The sequence below is a fragment of the Poecilia formosa genome, unplaced genomic scaffold, assembly GCF_000485575.1.
Source record: "Poecilia formosa unplaced genomic scaffold, Poecilia_formosa-5.1.2 Scaffold46, whole genome shotgun sequence".
Lineage (NCBI taxonomy): Eukaryota > Metazoa > Chordata > Actinopteri > Cyprinodontiformes > Poeciliidae > Poecilia > Poecilia formosa.
In genome coordinates this window covers 617,702-632,104 of record NW_006799985.1, presented here as the reverse complement: position 1 = coordinate 632,104, position 14,403 = coordinate 617,702, and the positions used below count along the sequence as shown (strand labels likewise).

General features: G+C 38.1%; 1 protein-coding gene across 4 annotated transcripts in view; it reads left to right on the top strand.

The window, feature by feature from the left end:
• The window catches only part of LOC103138054 (transcription initiation factor TFIID subunit 4), a 114,793-nt gene that overhangs the window by 5,465 nt on the left and 94,925 nt on the right, over window positions 1-14,403 (top strand). Inside the window, exons 2-7 of one of the 4 annotated variants that reach the window (XM_016671554.1) lie at window positions 982-1,136; window positions 6,381-6,527; window positions 7,424-7,576; window positions 7,951-8,073; window positions 8,425-8,514; window positions 8,906-9,115. In XM_016671554.1, the coding sequence (XP_016527040.1) occupies window positions 982-1,136; window positions 6,381-6,527; window positions 7,424-7,576; window positions 7,951-8,073; window positions 8,425-8,514; window positions 8,906-9,115 (878 nt within the window). Of the gene's footprint in view, window positions 1-981; window positions 1,137-6,377; window positions 6,528-7,423; window positions 7,577-7,950; window positions 8,074-8,424; window positions 8,515-8,905; window positions 9,116-10,959; window positions 11,062-14,403 lie in introns of all 4 variants that reach the window. The other 3 variants (XM_016671553.1, XM_016671555.1, XM_016671556.1) reach the window with 3 other exon arrangements.

The following is a 14,403-nucleotide window of genomic DNA, read 5'->3' as shown; positions in this document are numbered from 1 at the left end:
AGAATCACTTTCTAATGCTTATGAAAAGTAAAAAGTTAATGGAAAGAGATGGAGAACGTTTAGTTTTCGGCAACATTATTTTAGCCCATGCTTCCAGATGTAGCTTCAATGGCACCAGCCACCGAATTTATCCATTCAACTCAGTTAATCTGAGAGCAGAATGTACAACTATTCTGTATGCATTTTGTTCCAGTCTCACTTCCCATTGGTTTTAAATACTTTTAAGAAAAAATGTATTTAAAGAATTTCAAATATTCCACATTTATGGACATATGTTTTACTTTTCGAATTGAGAATTTGCTAGTTTTTCTAAATGGAAAGAACTTTGTTTTCTTTGTTTTATTGATTGTGCTACTGTTCTTACTTACCTTGTTCATGGTCAGTAGCCAGAAGGGTTTCTGTGCTGCCCTTCCTCTGAGTCATCTGACCTCAGAAAAAAATTATTTAGTCTAACAGTACCATAAGGGTTAGAATACACGGTCAACTTTGTTATTTACAATAAACTTTGACAAGTTGTCAATGTTATAAAAAGAAATGCATGAGTAAGTCGACCAAAGGTCAGAATCAGACAATTTTACTATAATTAGATTTTATTGGTTAATGTGTACACATATTAACTAACAGAAGGCATTTTCTTTGAGTTTGTTGAAAGGAGAAATACATGTTTTGATGCTTAAATCTGAATGATCGTTTAGTTTCTTCATATTCTTTTGATTTCAAAGCTCTCTCTACCTCTATTGAAGTACCTGCCATGCAGTTTTGGCTCTTTTATGTGTCCTAGTTCCCATGTGAAATTTGTTTAAAATATTAATTGTTAGGTCAGACCTCAAAGAAAAGCCTTAAATTCAGACATCGATCTGACCACTAAATGGGAGGGAAAGTGCACGAGTCATGAGACACAACAACATAATTGAGGAATGGCCTTTGGCTGTTTCTTCCTCATGACCTAAGCGCTAATAGTCGTTCCTCGCTGCCTTGCAGGAATGGTGCTGGTGCGCACTGAATTGGGCCAGTTGGTGTTGGTTCCTCAGCAGGCTTTGGCCCAAGCCCAGGCTCAAGCCCAGGCCCAGAACAACATCTCTCCGAGACCTGCTGCTCCAACGACGGGAACGTCCTTCAGAGTAACAACTCCACAGGTGAGACTCGCCTCCAGAGCTCAGTGCTAGTTACCATCATGCAGTGACATCCCTTGTTCTGGTGTGTTATGTCTCTGTGGCATGGTCTGCTTTTACGCTCACTATCATCTGATTGTTTATAGGTAAGGACAAAAACTGGAAGCATGCTGCTGTTTGGTAACTTTCATATAGATTCATTCAAACTATTATCATTTTTTAAATTATTATTATTATTTTTAAAGACATTAGGGTTTTTTTATGGTTTTATACTGGAAATGGAAACAGCCTAGTTTTATTTGAGTTGGGAAACATATAGGTATTCAAAAAAATAAAAAATATAAAAAATGCAATAATGTAACTATTAGTTGTAAAAAAAAAACCCAAAATATTTCATTTGTTAAGCTGGTTGGTCTGTAAATGTAGCTACACCAAATGGAACTTGATATCTTTTTTTAATCCAGATATTAACCTTGTTAAAGAAAGTGCTGATGACATGCCCAATATTCTCATTTAAGGAATTTTTTCCTATCAAGCATTGTTGAGGTCGAGATACAGTCTGAAAAATTGGGTATGTTCTTTTTTTTTTTTTCCCCCACATATTGGGACATCACAGTCAGGCCCCCCTTCATGCCACATTATAACCACCGTATAATCTCCAATATCTCCTGACATTTGAACCTAATGGATCACAAAAATTTTAGGAAACATTATTTCCTTGTGAAGACTTTTGTAGCCCTCTTTGCACTCTTTGCACTCAACACATGGTTTCTCCTTTTTCCATAAGAAACATGTAGGAACCCAGTAAATCAACACAGCGCTACCCTGAAATGCTGCTAATTTGAGGTCTGCTAAGCTAACATATCCCATGCAACAGACAACCATTGTAATGGTTAAATTAATTTCAAATTTACATTTATTTCTTGTAGCAGCTGCTTTGTGTGGAACAAAAAGTGAACTATGTAACACTTGGAAAGTGCAACCCACATATCTTCATTTCATTGCAGCTTAAGGTGCATTTTTATATTATATTAGGGCAAACAACCATTTTTAACTCTTGAGAGCAAGCGTGATCACAGCTAAGGTGTAACCCCATGTCTTTAGCTAGTTAATCTTTTAGTTAATCTCACGGTTGGTGACCTTTGTGAAAATGAATTTGACTGATTGAATTTGATAAACTTTGATCTTTTTTCACACTGTTGAGCCTGAACCCCGTGAATAAATGCACGGCTTAACTCTAGTTGTTAATTGCAGTATGATTGATATCTTAAAACGCCTAATTAGAACAAATGGATATACTTGATTATTTTATCCATAAATTCAATTGAGATTAATTGGTGAATTAACATCTCAAGGCTTCATAATGACTCCACGGGGTCCTCTCATAAAAAATTTAACGGGTTGCTGAATCATTAATAGGAATTTGATTATTATCACCTGTGGATACATCATTCATTTGGAAGCTGGAACTTATGCTTCTGGGTGCACACCTTTGGAAAGTACTAAGTGTTCAATTACAAGGTAGGTAAATGTTTAGGTCCTCTAAGTTCAGATCAGTTTTACTGACACAGAGCACCTGCCAGGTAAATAAATGTCTTTATGATTCAGAACAAACCATTTAGTATTTTCTTAGTCATTTATTGTGGTTTTTATTTTTTATTTTTTATTTTTTCATTTTCTAATAATAGTGTTATTGGTCAACTCTAAAGCTTTAGTTATAACTATAAATGAAATATGAGGATCTGGAGTCCATAAATGTTTCCAAAAGTATTTATCTCTCAATAAATACAATCTAATTTCTTGGTTAATTGTTTATTTATGGAATTGTCACTAAATACAAGTATTTAAAAGAAATGTATATCCCTTAATTTTTCAGAGATGAAAATAGTTTCCATCCCTGTTCACTATTGTGGGAGACATATAAATAATTCAAGTCTATATATTATTATTGTTACTTGAGTTATTTCTCTGAGTTTCTGTTTCTCTGCTATTTGAAGAATATAAGCATCATGAATTGCATGTTATCTAAGCTTACAATTACAAGGCTTTTTGACTGGTTGTTGAATAATTAGTTTAAAAAGGATGAAAAGCGTTTTCTTTTTGTAGAAACCTGACACCCCAAGAGTAACACAGTCTTTTAACTATCACTTTCCATTTGTTTTTTGAATCTGTACGTTTGTGTGTGTGTGTGTGTGTGTGTGTTTCCCTTCATTATGTCCAGTAAAATACCTCTTTTAAAGACCTCTTTTTTGGACAAAATGTGTGACGTATGAAGGAGCTTAAAGGGGCTCGACTAGCGAGAGCTTGCTGCTCTTATAGCATAATAAAAAAACACAAAATAAAATCCAGGGTAACCACTTGTCTTCAGAAGTTAATATAAATACTTTTATTGTATGTCGACCTTAGAATATTAATGAGCAAACTGCACTATGGTGACCTAAGAACACACAACACAGGGCAGGGCTAAAGAGTTTGAGAGGTTTAAAACAGAGTCAGGGTAAAAAACAATGTCCCAAGTCGTAAAAACCTCTTTGGAGTGAGTTTTGTGTTAAACCAGGAAACAGCCAAGATATTCATAGTAACTCTGGAGGAGCTGAAGAGATTCACATCTCAGGTGTGAGAATTGTAGTGGTTGAATAATAGCCATGAGCTTCAGAGATATGACCCTTTTTTTTAGGAGTAACAAGAAATTAAACTATGTATTGTTTTCCTTCCACTTCATAATGATGTACTTACCTCAGTTTAATCTTCAGTCAATAAAAAACATTGAAGTTTGTAGTTGAAGTTTGTGAAGTGTAGTTGCAAAGACAAAACATTGACACTAGAGGGCAGCATTTCATTACTCAATTTTTCCAGTTTGGTTCGTCCTGCTTTTATTCTCTGACATTTACTATTATCTGTTCCTCCTAATTTCTGTGCAACCTCAAGATAAGACAATATTTTGGTTTTATATCATCATGCTTTATTTCAAAAGTCAGTGAAAGCTAAAGCATATTATATCTGGGGAAATAGAAGAAGGTGGTAGAACTGACATAAAAAAATGTTCAAAAATGCATCCTCTGTTTGGGTTCATATGCAAAATGCCGAATGTCAGGGTTTAAGATTCAGAAATGTAACATTCTGGTGTATAACACAACCTTGCAGGTAGTTCTGCTCCCTCAAAGAATAAACTTTCATACTTTTGAAACCTGGCATTGAGTGATTGTTCTCATGAAATGTTTTCGCCTACATAATCATGAGAAAAACTGTTAAATGTTAGACAGCAAGTTGGTCAGGGTGTTGTGGATAGAAATCTGTACCAGTTCAGAGCAGAACTTTGCTTCCAGCCAGCCAACCTGCCTCCATCCTGACATGCTCCGCTCAAAAGAGACTCGCAGATTGTCGTCGCCTCTCCCAGTCACTCTGTTGACAAATTAGTGGGCCGCGGCGTTGCCATCTCGACAGGAAAAGCAGTAGCTGTGAAATGAAAGGGAATGGTGTTTATTCCCAGAGCTCAACCCCTCTGTCGGCCTGTCACTCTTCCTATGAGCCCGAGGGGAGAAACGGAAGGCATCCTGAGCTTCCTTCCTTCCATACCTGTTAAATCATTCATCATCCAACTGCCTGATTATTTTAAAAAGCTAACAAGGCTTTGGTTCTCCAGTGTGCTCATGTGGGAGTGAAAGTGAGCACGAGCGGGGCATAGCTGGGGGTGGGATGCACCCCGTGGCTCCTACCTTCCCCCCCCATTCATCCGTCATACACTGACTTCCCCCAACTCTTTAGCTCTACAAAACTTTTAGTGGAGGGGAAACTCCCTCCTCCTTTTCTTATCCTACTTCTGCACCGAAAAACTGCCCACGTTTTCACTGTGTGCGTGAAACTACAGTTCACACGAGTGTAAAACCTAACAATGTATCGCATCGCTATATCAATATTTGCTTAGATGAAATTGTATTTGTGTTTGAAGGGTCATTCATACTATGAATGCCATGACTATATTTAGCCAATTGGATGCTCTCTGACTTCCCTTGATTCACATAGCGTGTACATTTTTAAGTTGCCAAAATTCAAAGTAAACCGCACCGCATTTCAATATTCATCAAAAGTATTGCAATTACACGTTTTCCTAATATTGTGCAGCTTTGTTTGAGCCTAAATTTGGAAGCATGTGTGTTTGTGGTGGTATTTCTATGACTTCTTGGTCTTGTTTGGGAGCCAGAGGTCAGAGCAGAAGGCCTCCTGGGTTGTTTTGGCCAGGAGTTGGGCTATATAGTAGCGTGGTGTCACACTTCCCCCACTTATTGCTTTCCCTGGCTTACAAGGAAGACAGATCCAGCTGAAAAAGCAAAAAAAACAAACAAGTCTTTGTATCCAAACTCAAGGAGTGCCACCCTTAACAGTTTTAAAACAAACTACAGTTAGCAGAATGTCTATTAGGTTGGCAACAAGAGCAAATAGTCCAACTAATTATTTGGCCAATATTAACTTGTTATAATTATGTTAATCTGTATTTATATTTTTTACAAGATTGTCAATATCACATGCACAATAAATGTTCTGGATAACACTTTCAGAGCAGTAGTAATCACAATATGTTTGCGTTGGCAACAGGAGGAATAAATGTGGCTTTTCTGTTTTTAAATGAAAGCTGTTAGATCATGTTCTTTATTTCTATTAAAATGTTTGTGTGTAAATACTGTGAGGCAGTCATCTTATTCTAAATAATAAGCTGAAGTAAAAATACAGCTTCAAATGGCTAAAAAATGTGTTTTCAAACAATTGATCATTTACGTATGGTGAAATGGTCATAATTTCTCTTTCATGTCGGGGATTTTCTTCAAACGACTATAAAGAAATTTATATTCCCTGACTTAAAACGGAGAGATCAGAAGATTTGAACCGTCTTCCTGTGATGCAAGCTGTCAAACTGCTAGAATAGTGAATTGCTTTTCAGACAGGGGTCCCATCATCTAATAGAGACATTTTTTTTTTTTATTTGAGCTTTGATGGAGGAAAGAGATTACTTCACCCTGCTTTTAAGATTATTCCAGCTTTCCAGCACAACATGCTTTGTTCCACAATTTCCTTCCATTTACACACATAACATGATGGGAACAACCAGTGCCTGCATGACATCCTGATTCTCTGCAACTTGGCTTTGTGTCAGTCTTTACCGCCGCCATCATGCTCACACCATCTTCTCTCCTCCTTGTGACCTTTCTCTACGTGTCTGCGAGGCACGCTCCGGCTTTTTCCTTATCCTGTTGCTCTTTTTCTTTCCAGCAGTCTCCTGCAACTTCTCAGACCACAAGGCCGTGCCCTTTGACCCCGGCCAAGATGGCACCGTCTCCCTCTCCCGCACCTTCCAGCCCTGCCCTCCAGACCTCTTCCTCCTCTACTTCCTCCTCCTCCTCTTGTCCTGCACTCCGCCCTGTGAGCTAACACTCCTCGAATGATGAATTCATGTGTTATTCCTGCAGCCGTCCTGATAGCTCATGTTGAGGAACAATGTTAGGATGTGGCTTTGTTTTTGAGAGGATGTTTTGCATGAATTATTTCTTGGAGTTTTGTTTTTTTCTCTCTCTAAGGAAAATCAGAATTTATTCATTATGCTTTCTAAAATATCTTACCAATAAGTTCTTTCCTGGGTTATTTAACTGCTATCAGATAATATAGAAGTGTTAGCTTTTGGTTGCTGAGAGACCCTTCTAAACTGTTTTAGGCTCTGGTTAGTCTGCTTTCTTTGAGCTCTAGTTCATTTACCTTGAAAGTCCGGTTTGTTCGGGGAGATGTGAAGGGCAAGCCTAAAAATTTAGGCCTGTCGCGATAGCTAGCATGTGTTCGTTTACCCAAGACTAAAGAGAAATCTTACAACCACAAAAATCTGAGCTATTCCATTTTTGATTGTGAAGAAGGACGGTGCGCTCATGTCTTCTTCAGAGGTTTTCGTGTCGTTTCCTTCGGAGCTTCTTGATGCAGCGCTGAGTGCGCTTCAATATCTGCTTTTTCTTGACAATCATTCATGCACTTATTATTAAATAAAATATAAAAAAACATCACCACAGCAGAAGCTGTAATGTCGTGCCGGTAAGGTGGTGCCAGCCATGAGTGAGCATCAAGCATAGGTTTAACAGATAACTCTGTTTCCAAGCTTCTTGCTTGTCACTGCCTCCCCTCTCCTCCTCCTTTTCTGTTAAAAGATGTCCGCTGAAGTCAGGAGACCAGATGTGACAGGAGCGCCGTGGCGCCTGCCTCCTGTTCTCTGTGGCCTTGCTGCGAGCAAAGCGTCACGTCCTGTTTGTCTCTCTGTCTCTTCCTTGCTCTTCCAGAAGGGCCCCGTGGTGCCGACCGTGGCAGTGACGGCTCCGCAGCAGGCCCCCATGGCCATCACCCCCCAGGCCCAGGCCCAGCCTACCTCCCAGCCAGCGGCACAGACGCAGACGAGCGTCGCAGCGGCCCCCGGAGCTCCGGTCGTGTCCCAGGTCTGTTCTCCGCCGTTTCCCAGGAGGCCGGCGCTGGTTCCTGGCACGGACAAGGAGTCTCACACATGCCCACAAACATTTGCACCCATGCATTCACACTAGTGCATACCCAAGGACATGCAGCCAACATGAACTCTTGTTTGTTCGCAAGGCTGAAACGATTAAGCGGATTAATAGCGATAAAGTGGTTATTGAAACGGTCGTCAACTAATTTAGTGGTTGATTAATCTTTAACTGGAGCATTCAGACCCCAAAAAAGGCCAATTGCTGAAAGAGTAATATTCTCATCTTTATTTTCTAATTTAATTAATTTTACAATCTTATTTTATTTTTTTAAACATGGTAAAAAAAAAAATATTCCCCATGTTTCACAGGAGATGCAAGAAAATGTGAAGAAGTGTAAGAATTTCCTGGCTACACTTATCAAGCTGGCGTCTCACAACTCTCCGTCTCCTGAGACTTCCAAGAACGTCAAAGCTCTGGTTCAGGATCTGCTGGTGGGTGTGAGAAACCAAACAAACTGTATTGTCTTCATTATTACATAAAGTGTATAGCAGCTCTTTTTAACATGGCAGACATTAATGAAATTGTATTTCTTGAACATCTGACTAACTTCAGGTGGTAAATAGCCTAATTGAACTAGTCAACTTTGACCTTTTGTGTGTTTTGTATTGAATATTTTCAACCTGTAGATGGCAGCATGAAACTTTTTCCAAAATCTACTTTCTGAACTCATGAATTTTCAACCTTTGTTTTAGAATATACTTTAAGGGTTTAGGATGGGGATTTATGCCTAAATCACCGTGTTAATCTGCCTGGTTCTTGTTTCTCTTCTTTCTGTCCGACAGGATGCCAAGATAGAACCAGAAGAGTTCACCAGCAGGCTGCAGACTGAGCTCAAGTCGTCTCCGCAGCCTTACCTGGTGCCTTTTCTCAAGGTGGGCTTTTTGTTTGGGGGTATCTTTTTAATCTATCAATTAAAATCGAAAGGCTAAGTAGCTTTATTCTGGTATTGATAGCTGCAGCAGACATTTCTTTGAACTTTTTTTTTTTTACATTTTCTCACATTACAACCACAAAGTTTATTTTATTTGGACTTTCTGTAACAGACCAGGAAATGTGCACTTATAGTTTTTAATTATTATCACAAGTAAATATCAAATGTACATGGCACGTTTGATACGCATGCGCCACGTTCAGTCGTGATTTCCTAAGTAACGATAAAACAACCAGTGTACCCAGCTGCTGAACTTGTTGTTGCAGCTGTATGTGCTGCTTTGTGTTGCTGTGTGACTGCAATCTTCATGACCTCTCTGTGTGCGTCAACAGAAGAGCCTCCCGGCCCTGAGGCTGTCTTTGTTGAACAGTCAGCAGTCCCTGACCCAGCCCCTGCAGCAGGGAGTCAAACCAGCAGCCGGCAGCACCCCTCCTGCCATGGTAGCTGGGCCAGCTGTCCGCATACGGCACCCTAACAGCGTCAGCACCACTGCGGGTGCCAGCGTGCTGCCCGCTGGGACTGTCGGACATGCAGCTGCCATGGTACGTACAGAGCAGAGCCGTGCTCCGGTGCAGACACAAACACGACAGCCATGTTCACGAGCACGGGTCCAATTTAAATTGAACTGAAGCCCTCAATGACTCATGAGAAGAAAACGCTTATACTGTTGTTTTCTTGACATCCTGAATTCATTAAACGGGTATGAGAAAATCCTTTGGATCACTATTATATCATTAGTTGATGGGTTTTTAAATCGAGCTACATTGTTTTGCTGGAGAATGTAGAATCCTGTGATTTAATGCATCACATCCAAGAGTGAGTTTGGTGATGACGCAATTCCCGCCGAAACTTCAGTGATTGGGAAAGAATAGATTTGGATGCACTCAGATCTCTGAAAGTACCCCACTTTTGATAAACTGACCTCAACAAGCTGCAGAAAANTGAACTAATGTCATCTCAAGGCATTTTATAAAAAGTAATTTTATTTCAGTCATACATACATTTCAATTGATCCCAGGTATCAAACAATGCAGTCGAGTTCAGTTCATTATTCAAATTAGTCAAAAAGTTTTTTGTCTAAGGAAACCCCGCAGTTTGCATTGAGTCACTGACTTGCTGCATTCACTTGTCCTGGACGAACAAGCAGCAACAGTAGACGATCACACGTGTCGCTGGTTTTTACAGCACTCCCTCATACTGAGCATGCATGTATCAACAGTAGAGAGAAAAAAACCCTCCCTTTTAACTGCAAGAACTCTCCAGTAAAACCAGAACCTGGCTCAGTACGAGCGACCATGTGCCAAGACTGATGGGGTTTCAGAAGACATAGCAGATACACAAAAAAGAAACAGAATCACTTTCTAATGCTTATGAAAAGTAAAAAGTTAATGGAAAGAGATGGAGAACGTTTAGTTTTCGGCAACATTATTTTAGCCCATGCTTCCAGATGTAGCTTCAATGGCACCAGCCACCGAATTTATCCATTCAACTCAGTTAATCTGAGAGCAGAATGTACAACTATTCTGTATGCATTTTGTTCCAGTCTCACTTCCCATTGGTTTGAAATACTTTTAAGAAAAAAATTATTTAAAGAATTTCAAATATTCCACATTTATGGACATATGTTTTACTTTTCGAATTGAGAATTTGCTAGTTTTTCTAAATGGAAAGAACTTTGTTTTCTTTGTTTTATTGATTGTGCTACTGTTCTTACTTACCTTGTTCATGGTCAGTAGCCAGAAGGGTTTCTGTGCTGCCCTTCCTCTGAGTCATCTGACCTCAGAAAAAAATTATTTAGTCTAACAGTACCATAGAAGGGTTAGAATACACGGTCAACTTTGTTATTTACAATAAACTTTGACAAGTTGTCAATGTTATAAAAAGAAATGCATGAGTAAGTCGACCAAAGGTCAGAATCAGACAATTTTACTATAATTAGATTTTATTGGTTAATGTGTACACATATTAACTAACAGAAGGCATTTTCTTTGAGTTTGTTGAAAGGAGAAATACATGTTTTGATGCTTAAATCTGAATGATTGTTTAGTTTTTTCATATTCTTTTGATTTCAAAGCTCTCTCTACCTCTATTGAAGTACCTGCCATGCAGTTTTGGCTCTTTTATGTGTCCTAGTTCCCATGTGAAATTTGTTTAAAATCTTAATTGTTAGGTCAGACCTCAAAGAAAAGCCTTAAATTCAGACATCGATCTGACCACTAAATGGGAGGGAAAGTGCACGAGACATGAGACACAACAACATAATTGAGGAATGGCCTTTGGCTGTTTCTTCCTCATGACCTAAGCGCTAATAGTCGTTCCTCGCTGCCTTGCAGGAATGGTGCTGGTGCGCACTGAATTGGGCCAGTTGGTGTTGGTTCCTCAGCAGGCTTTGGCCCAAGCCCAGGCTCAAGCCCAGGCCCAGAACAACATCTCTCCGAGACCTGCTGCTCCAACGACGGGAACGTCCTTCAGAGTAACAACTCCACAGGTGAGACTCGCCTCCAGAGCTCAGTGCTAGTTACCATCATGCAGTGACATCCCTTGTTCTGGTGTGTTATGTCTCTGTGGCATGGTCTGCTTTTACGCTCACTATCATCTGATTGTTTATAGGTAAGGACAAAAACTGGAAGCATGCTGCTGTTTGGTAACTTTCATATAGATTCATTCAAACTATTATCATTTTTTAAATTATTATTATTATTTTTAAAGACATTAGGGTTTTTTTATGGTTTTATACTGGAAATGGAAACAGCCTAGTTTTATTTGAGTTGGGAAACATATAGGTATTCAAAAAAATAAAAAATATAAAAAATGCAATAATGTAACTATTAGTTGTAAAAAAAAAACCCAAAATATTTCATTTGTTAAGCTGGTTGGTCTGTAAATGTAGCTACACCAAATGGAACTTGATATCTTTTTTTAATCCAGATATTAACCTTGTTAAAGAAAGTGCTGATGACATGCCCAATATTCTCATTTAAGGAATTTTTTCCTATCAAGCATTGTTGAGGTCGAGATACAGTCTGAAAAATTGGGTATGTTCTTTTTTTTTTTTTCCCCCACATATTGGGACATCACAGTCAGGCCCCCCTTCATGCCACATTATAACCACCGTATAATCTCCAATATCTCCTGACATTTGAACCTAATGGATCACAAAAATTTTAGGAAACATTATTTCCTTGTGAAGACTTTTGTAGCCCTCTTTGCACTCTTTGCACTCAACACATGGTTTCTCCTTTTTCCATAAGAAACATGTAGGAACCCAGTAAATCAACACAGCGCTACCCTGAAATGCTGCTAATTTGAGGTCTGCTAAGCTAACATATCCCATGCAACAGACAACCATTGTAATGGTTAAATTAATTTCAAATTTACATTTATTTCTTGTAGCAGCTGCTTTGTGTGGAACAAAAAGTGAACTATGTAACACTTGGAAAGTGCAACCCACATATCTTCATTTCATTGCAGCTTAAGGTGCATTTTTATATTATATTAGGGCAAACAACCATTTTTAACTCTTGAGAGCAAGCGTGATCACAGCTAAGGTGTAACCCCATGTCTTTAGCTAGTTAATCTTTTAGTTAATCTCACGGTTGGTGACCTTTGTGAAAATGAATTTGACTGATTGAATTTGATAAACTTTGATCTTTTTTCACACTGTTGAGCCTGAACCCCGTGAATAAATGCACGGCTTAACTCTAGTTGTTAATTGCAGTATGATTGATATCTTAAAACGCCTAATTAGAACAAATGGATATACTTGATTATTTTATCCATAAATTCAATTGAGATTAATTGGTGAATTAACATCTCAAGGCTTCATAATGACTCCACGGGGTCCTCTCATAAAAAATTTAACGGGTTGCTGAATCATTAATAGGAATTTGATTATTATCACCTGTGGATACATCATTCATTTGGAAGCTGGAACTTATGCTTCTGGGTGCACACCTTTGGAAAGTACTAAGTGTTCAATTACAAGGTAGGTAAATGTTTAGGTCCTCTAAGTTCAGATCAGTTTTACTGACACAGAGCACCTGCCAGGTAAATAAATGTCTTTATGATTCAGAACAAACCATTTAGTATTTTCTTAGTCATTTATTGTGGTTTTTATTTTTTATTTTTTATTTTTTCATTTTCTAATAATAGTGTTATTGGTCAACTCTAAAGCTTTAGTTATAACTATAAATGAAATATGAGGATCTGGAGTCCATAAATGTTTCCAAAAGTATTTATCTCTCAATAAATACAATCTAATTTCTTGGTTAATTGTTTATTTATGGAATTGTCACTAAATACAAGTATTTAAAAGAAATGTATATCCCTTAATTTTTCAGAGATGAAAATAGTTTCCATCCCTGTTCACTATTGTGGGAGACATATAAATAATTCAAGTCTATATATTATTATTGTTACTTGAGTTATTTCTCTGAGTTTCTGTTTCTCTGCTATTTGAAGAATATAAGCATCATGAATTGCATGTTATCTAAGCTTACAATTACAAGGCTTTTTGACTGGTTGTTGAATAATTAGTTTAAAAAGGATGAAAAGCGTTTTCTTTTTGTAGAAACCTGACACCCCAAGAGTAACACAGTCTTTTAACTATCACTTTCCATTTGTTTTTTGAATCTGTACGTTTGTGTGTGTGTGTGTGTGTGTGTGTTTCCCTTCATTATGTCCAGTAAAATACCTCTTTTAAAGACCTCTTTTTTGGACAAAATGTGTGACGTATGAAGGAGCTTAAAGGGGCTCGACTAGCGAGAGCTTGCTGCTCTTATAGCATAATAAAAAAACACAAAATAAAATCCAGGGTAACCACTTGTCTTCAGAAGTTAATATAAATACTTTTATTGTATGTCGACCTTAGAATATTAATGAGCAAACTGCACTATGGTGACCTAAGAACACACAACACAGGGCAGGGCTAAAGAGTTTGAGAGGTTTAAAACAGAGTCAGGGTAAAAAACAATGTCCCAAGTCGTAAAAACCTCTTTGGAGTGAGTTTTGTGTTAAACCAGGAAACAGCCAAGATATTCATAGTAACTCTGGAGGAGCTGAAGAGATTCACATCTCAGGTGTGAGAATTGTAGTGGTTGAATAATAGCCATGAGCTTCAGAGATATGACCCTTTTTTTTAGGAGTAACAAGAAATTAAACTATGTATTGTTTTCCTTCCACTTCATAATGATGTACTTACCTCAGTTTAATCTTCAGTCAATAAAAAACATTGAAGTTTGTAGTTGAAGTTTGTGAAGTGTAGTTGCAAAGACAAAACATTGACACTAGAGGGCAGCATTTCATTACTCAATTTTTCCAGTTTGGTTCGTCCTGCTTTTATTCTCTGACATTTACTATTATCTGTTCCTCCTAATTTCTGTGCAACCTCAAGATAAGACAATATTTTGGTTTTATATCATCATGCTTTATTTCAAAAGTCAGTGAAAGCTAAAGCATATTATATCTGGGGAAATAGAAGAAGGTGGTAGAACTGACATAAAAAAATGTTCAAAAATGCATCCTCTGTTTGGGTTCATATGCAAAATGCCGAATGTCAGGGTTTAAGATTCAGAAATGTAACATTCTGGTGTATAACACAACCTTGCAGGTAGTTCTGCTCCCTCAAAGAATAAACTTTCATACTTTTGAAACCTGGCATTGAGTGATTGTTCTCATGAAATGTTTTCGCCTACATAATCATGAGAAAAACTGTTAAATGTTAGACAGCAAGTTGGTCAGGGTGTTGTGGATAGAAATCTGTACCAGTTCAGAGCAGAACTTTGCTTCCAGCCAGCCAACCTGCCTCCATCCTGACATGCTCCGCTCAAAA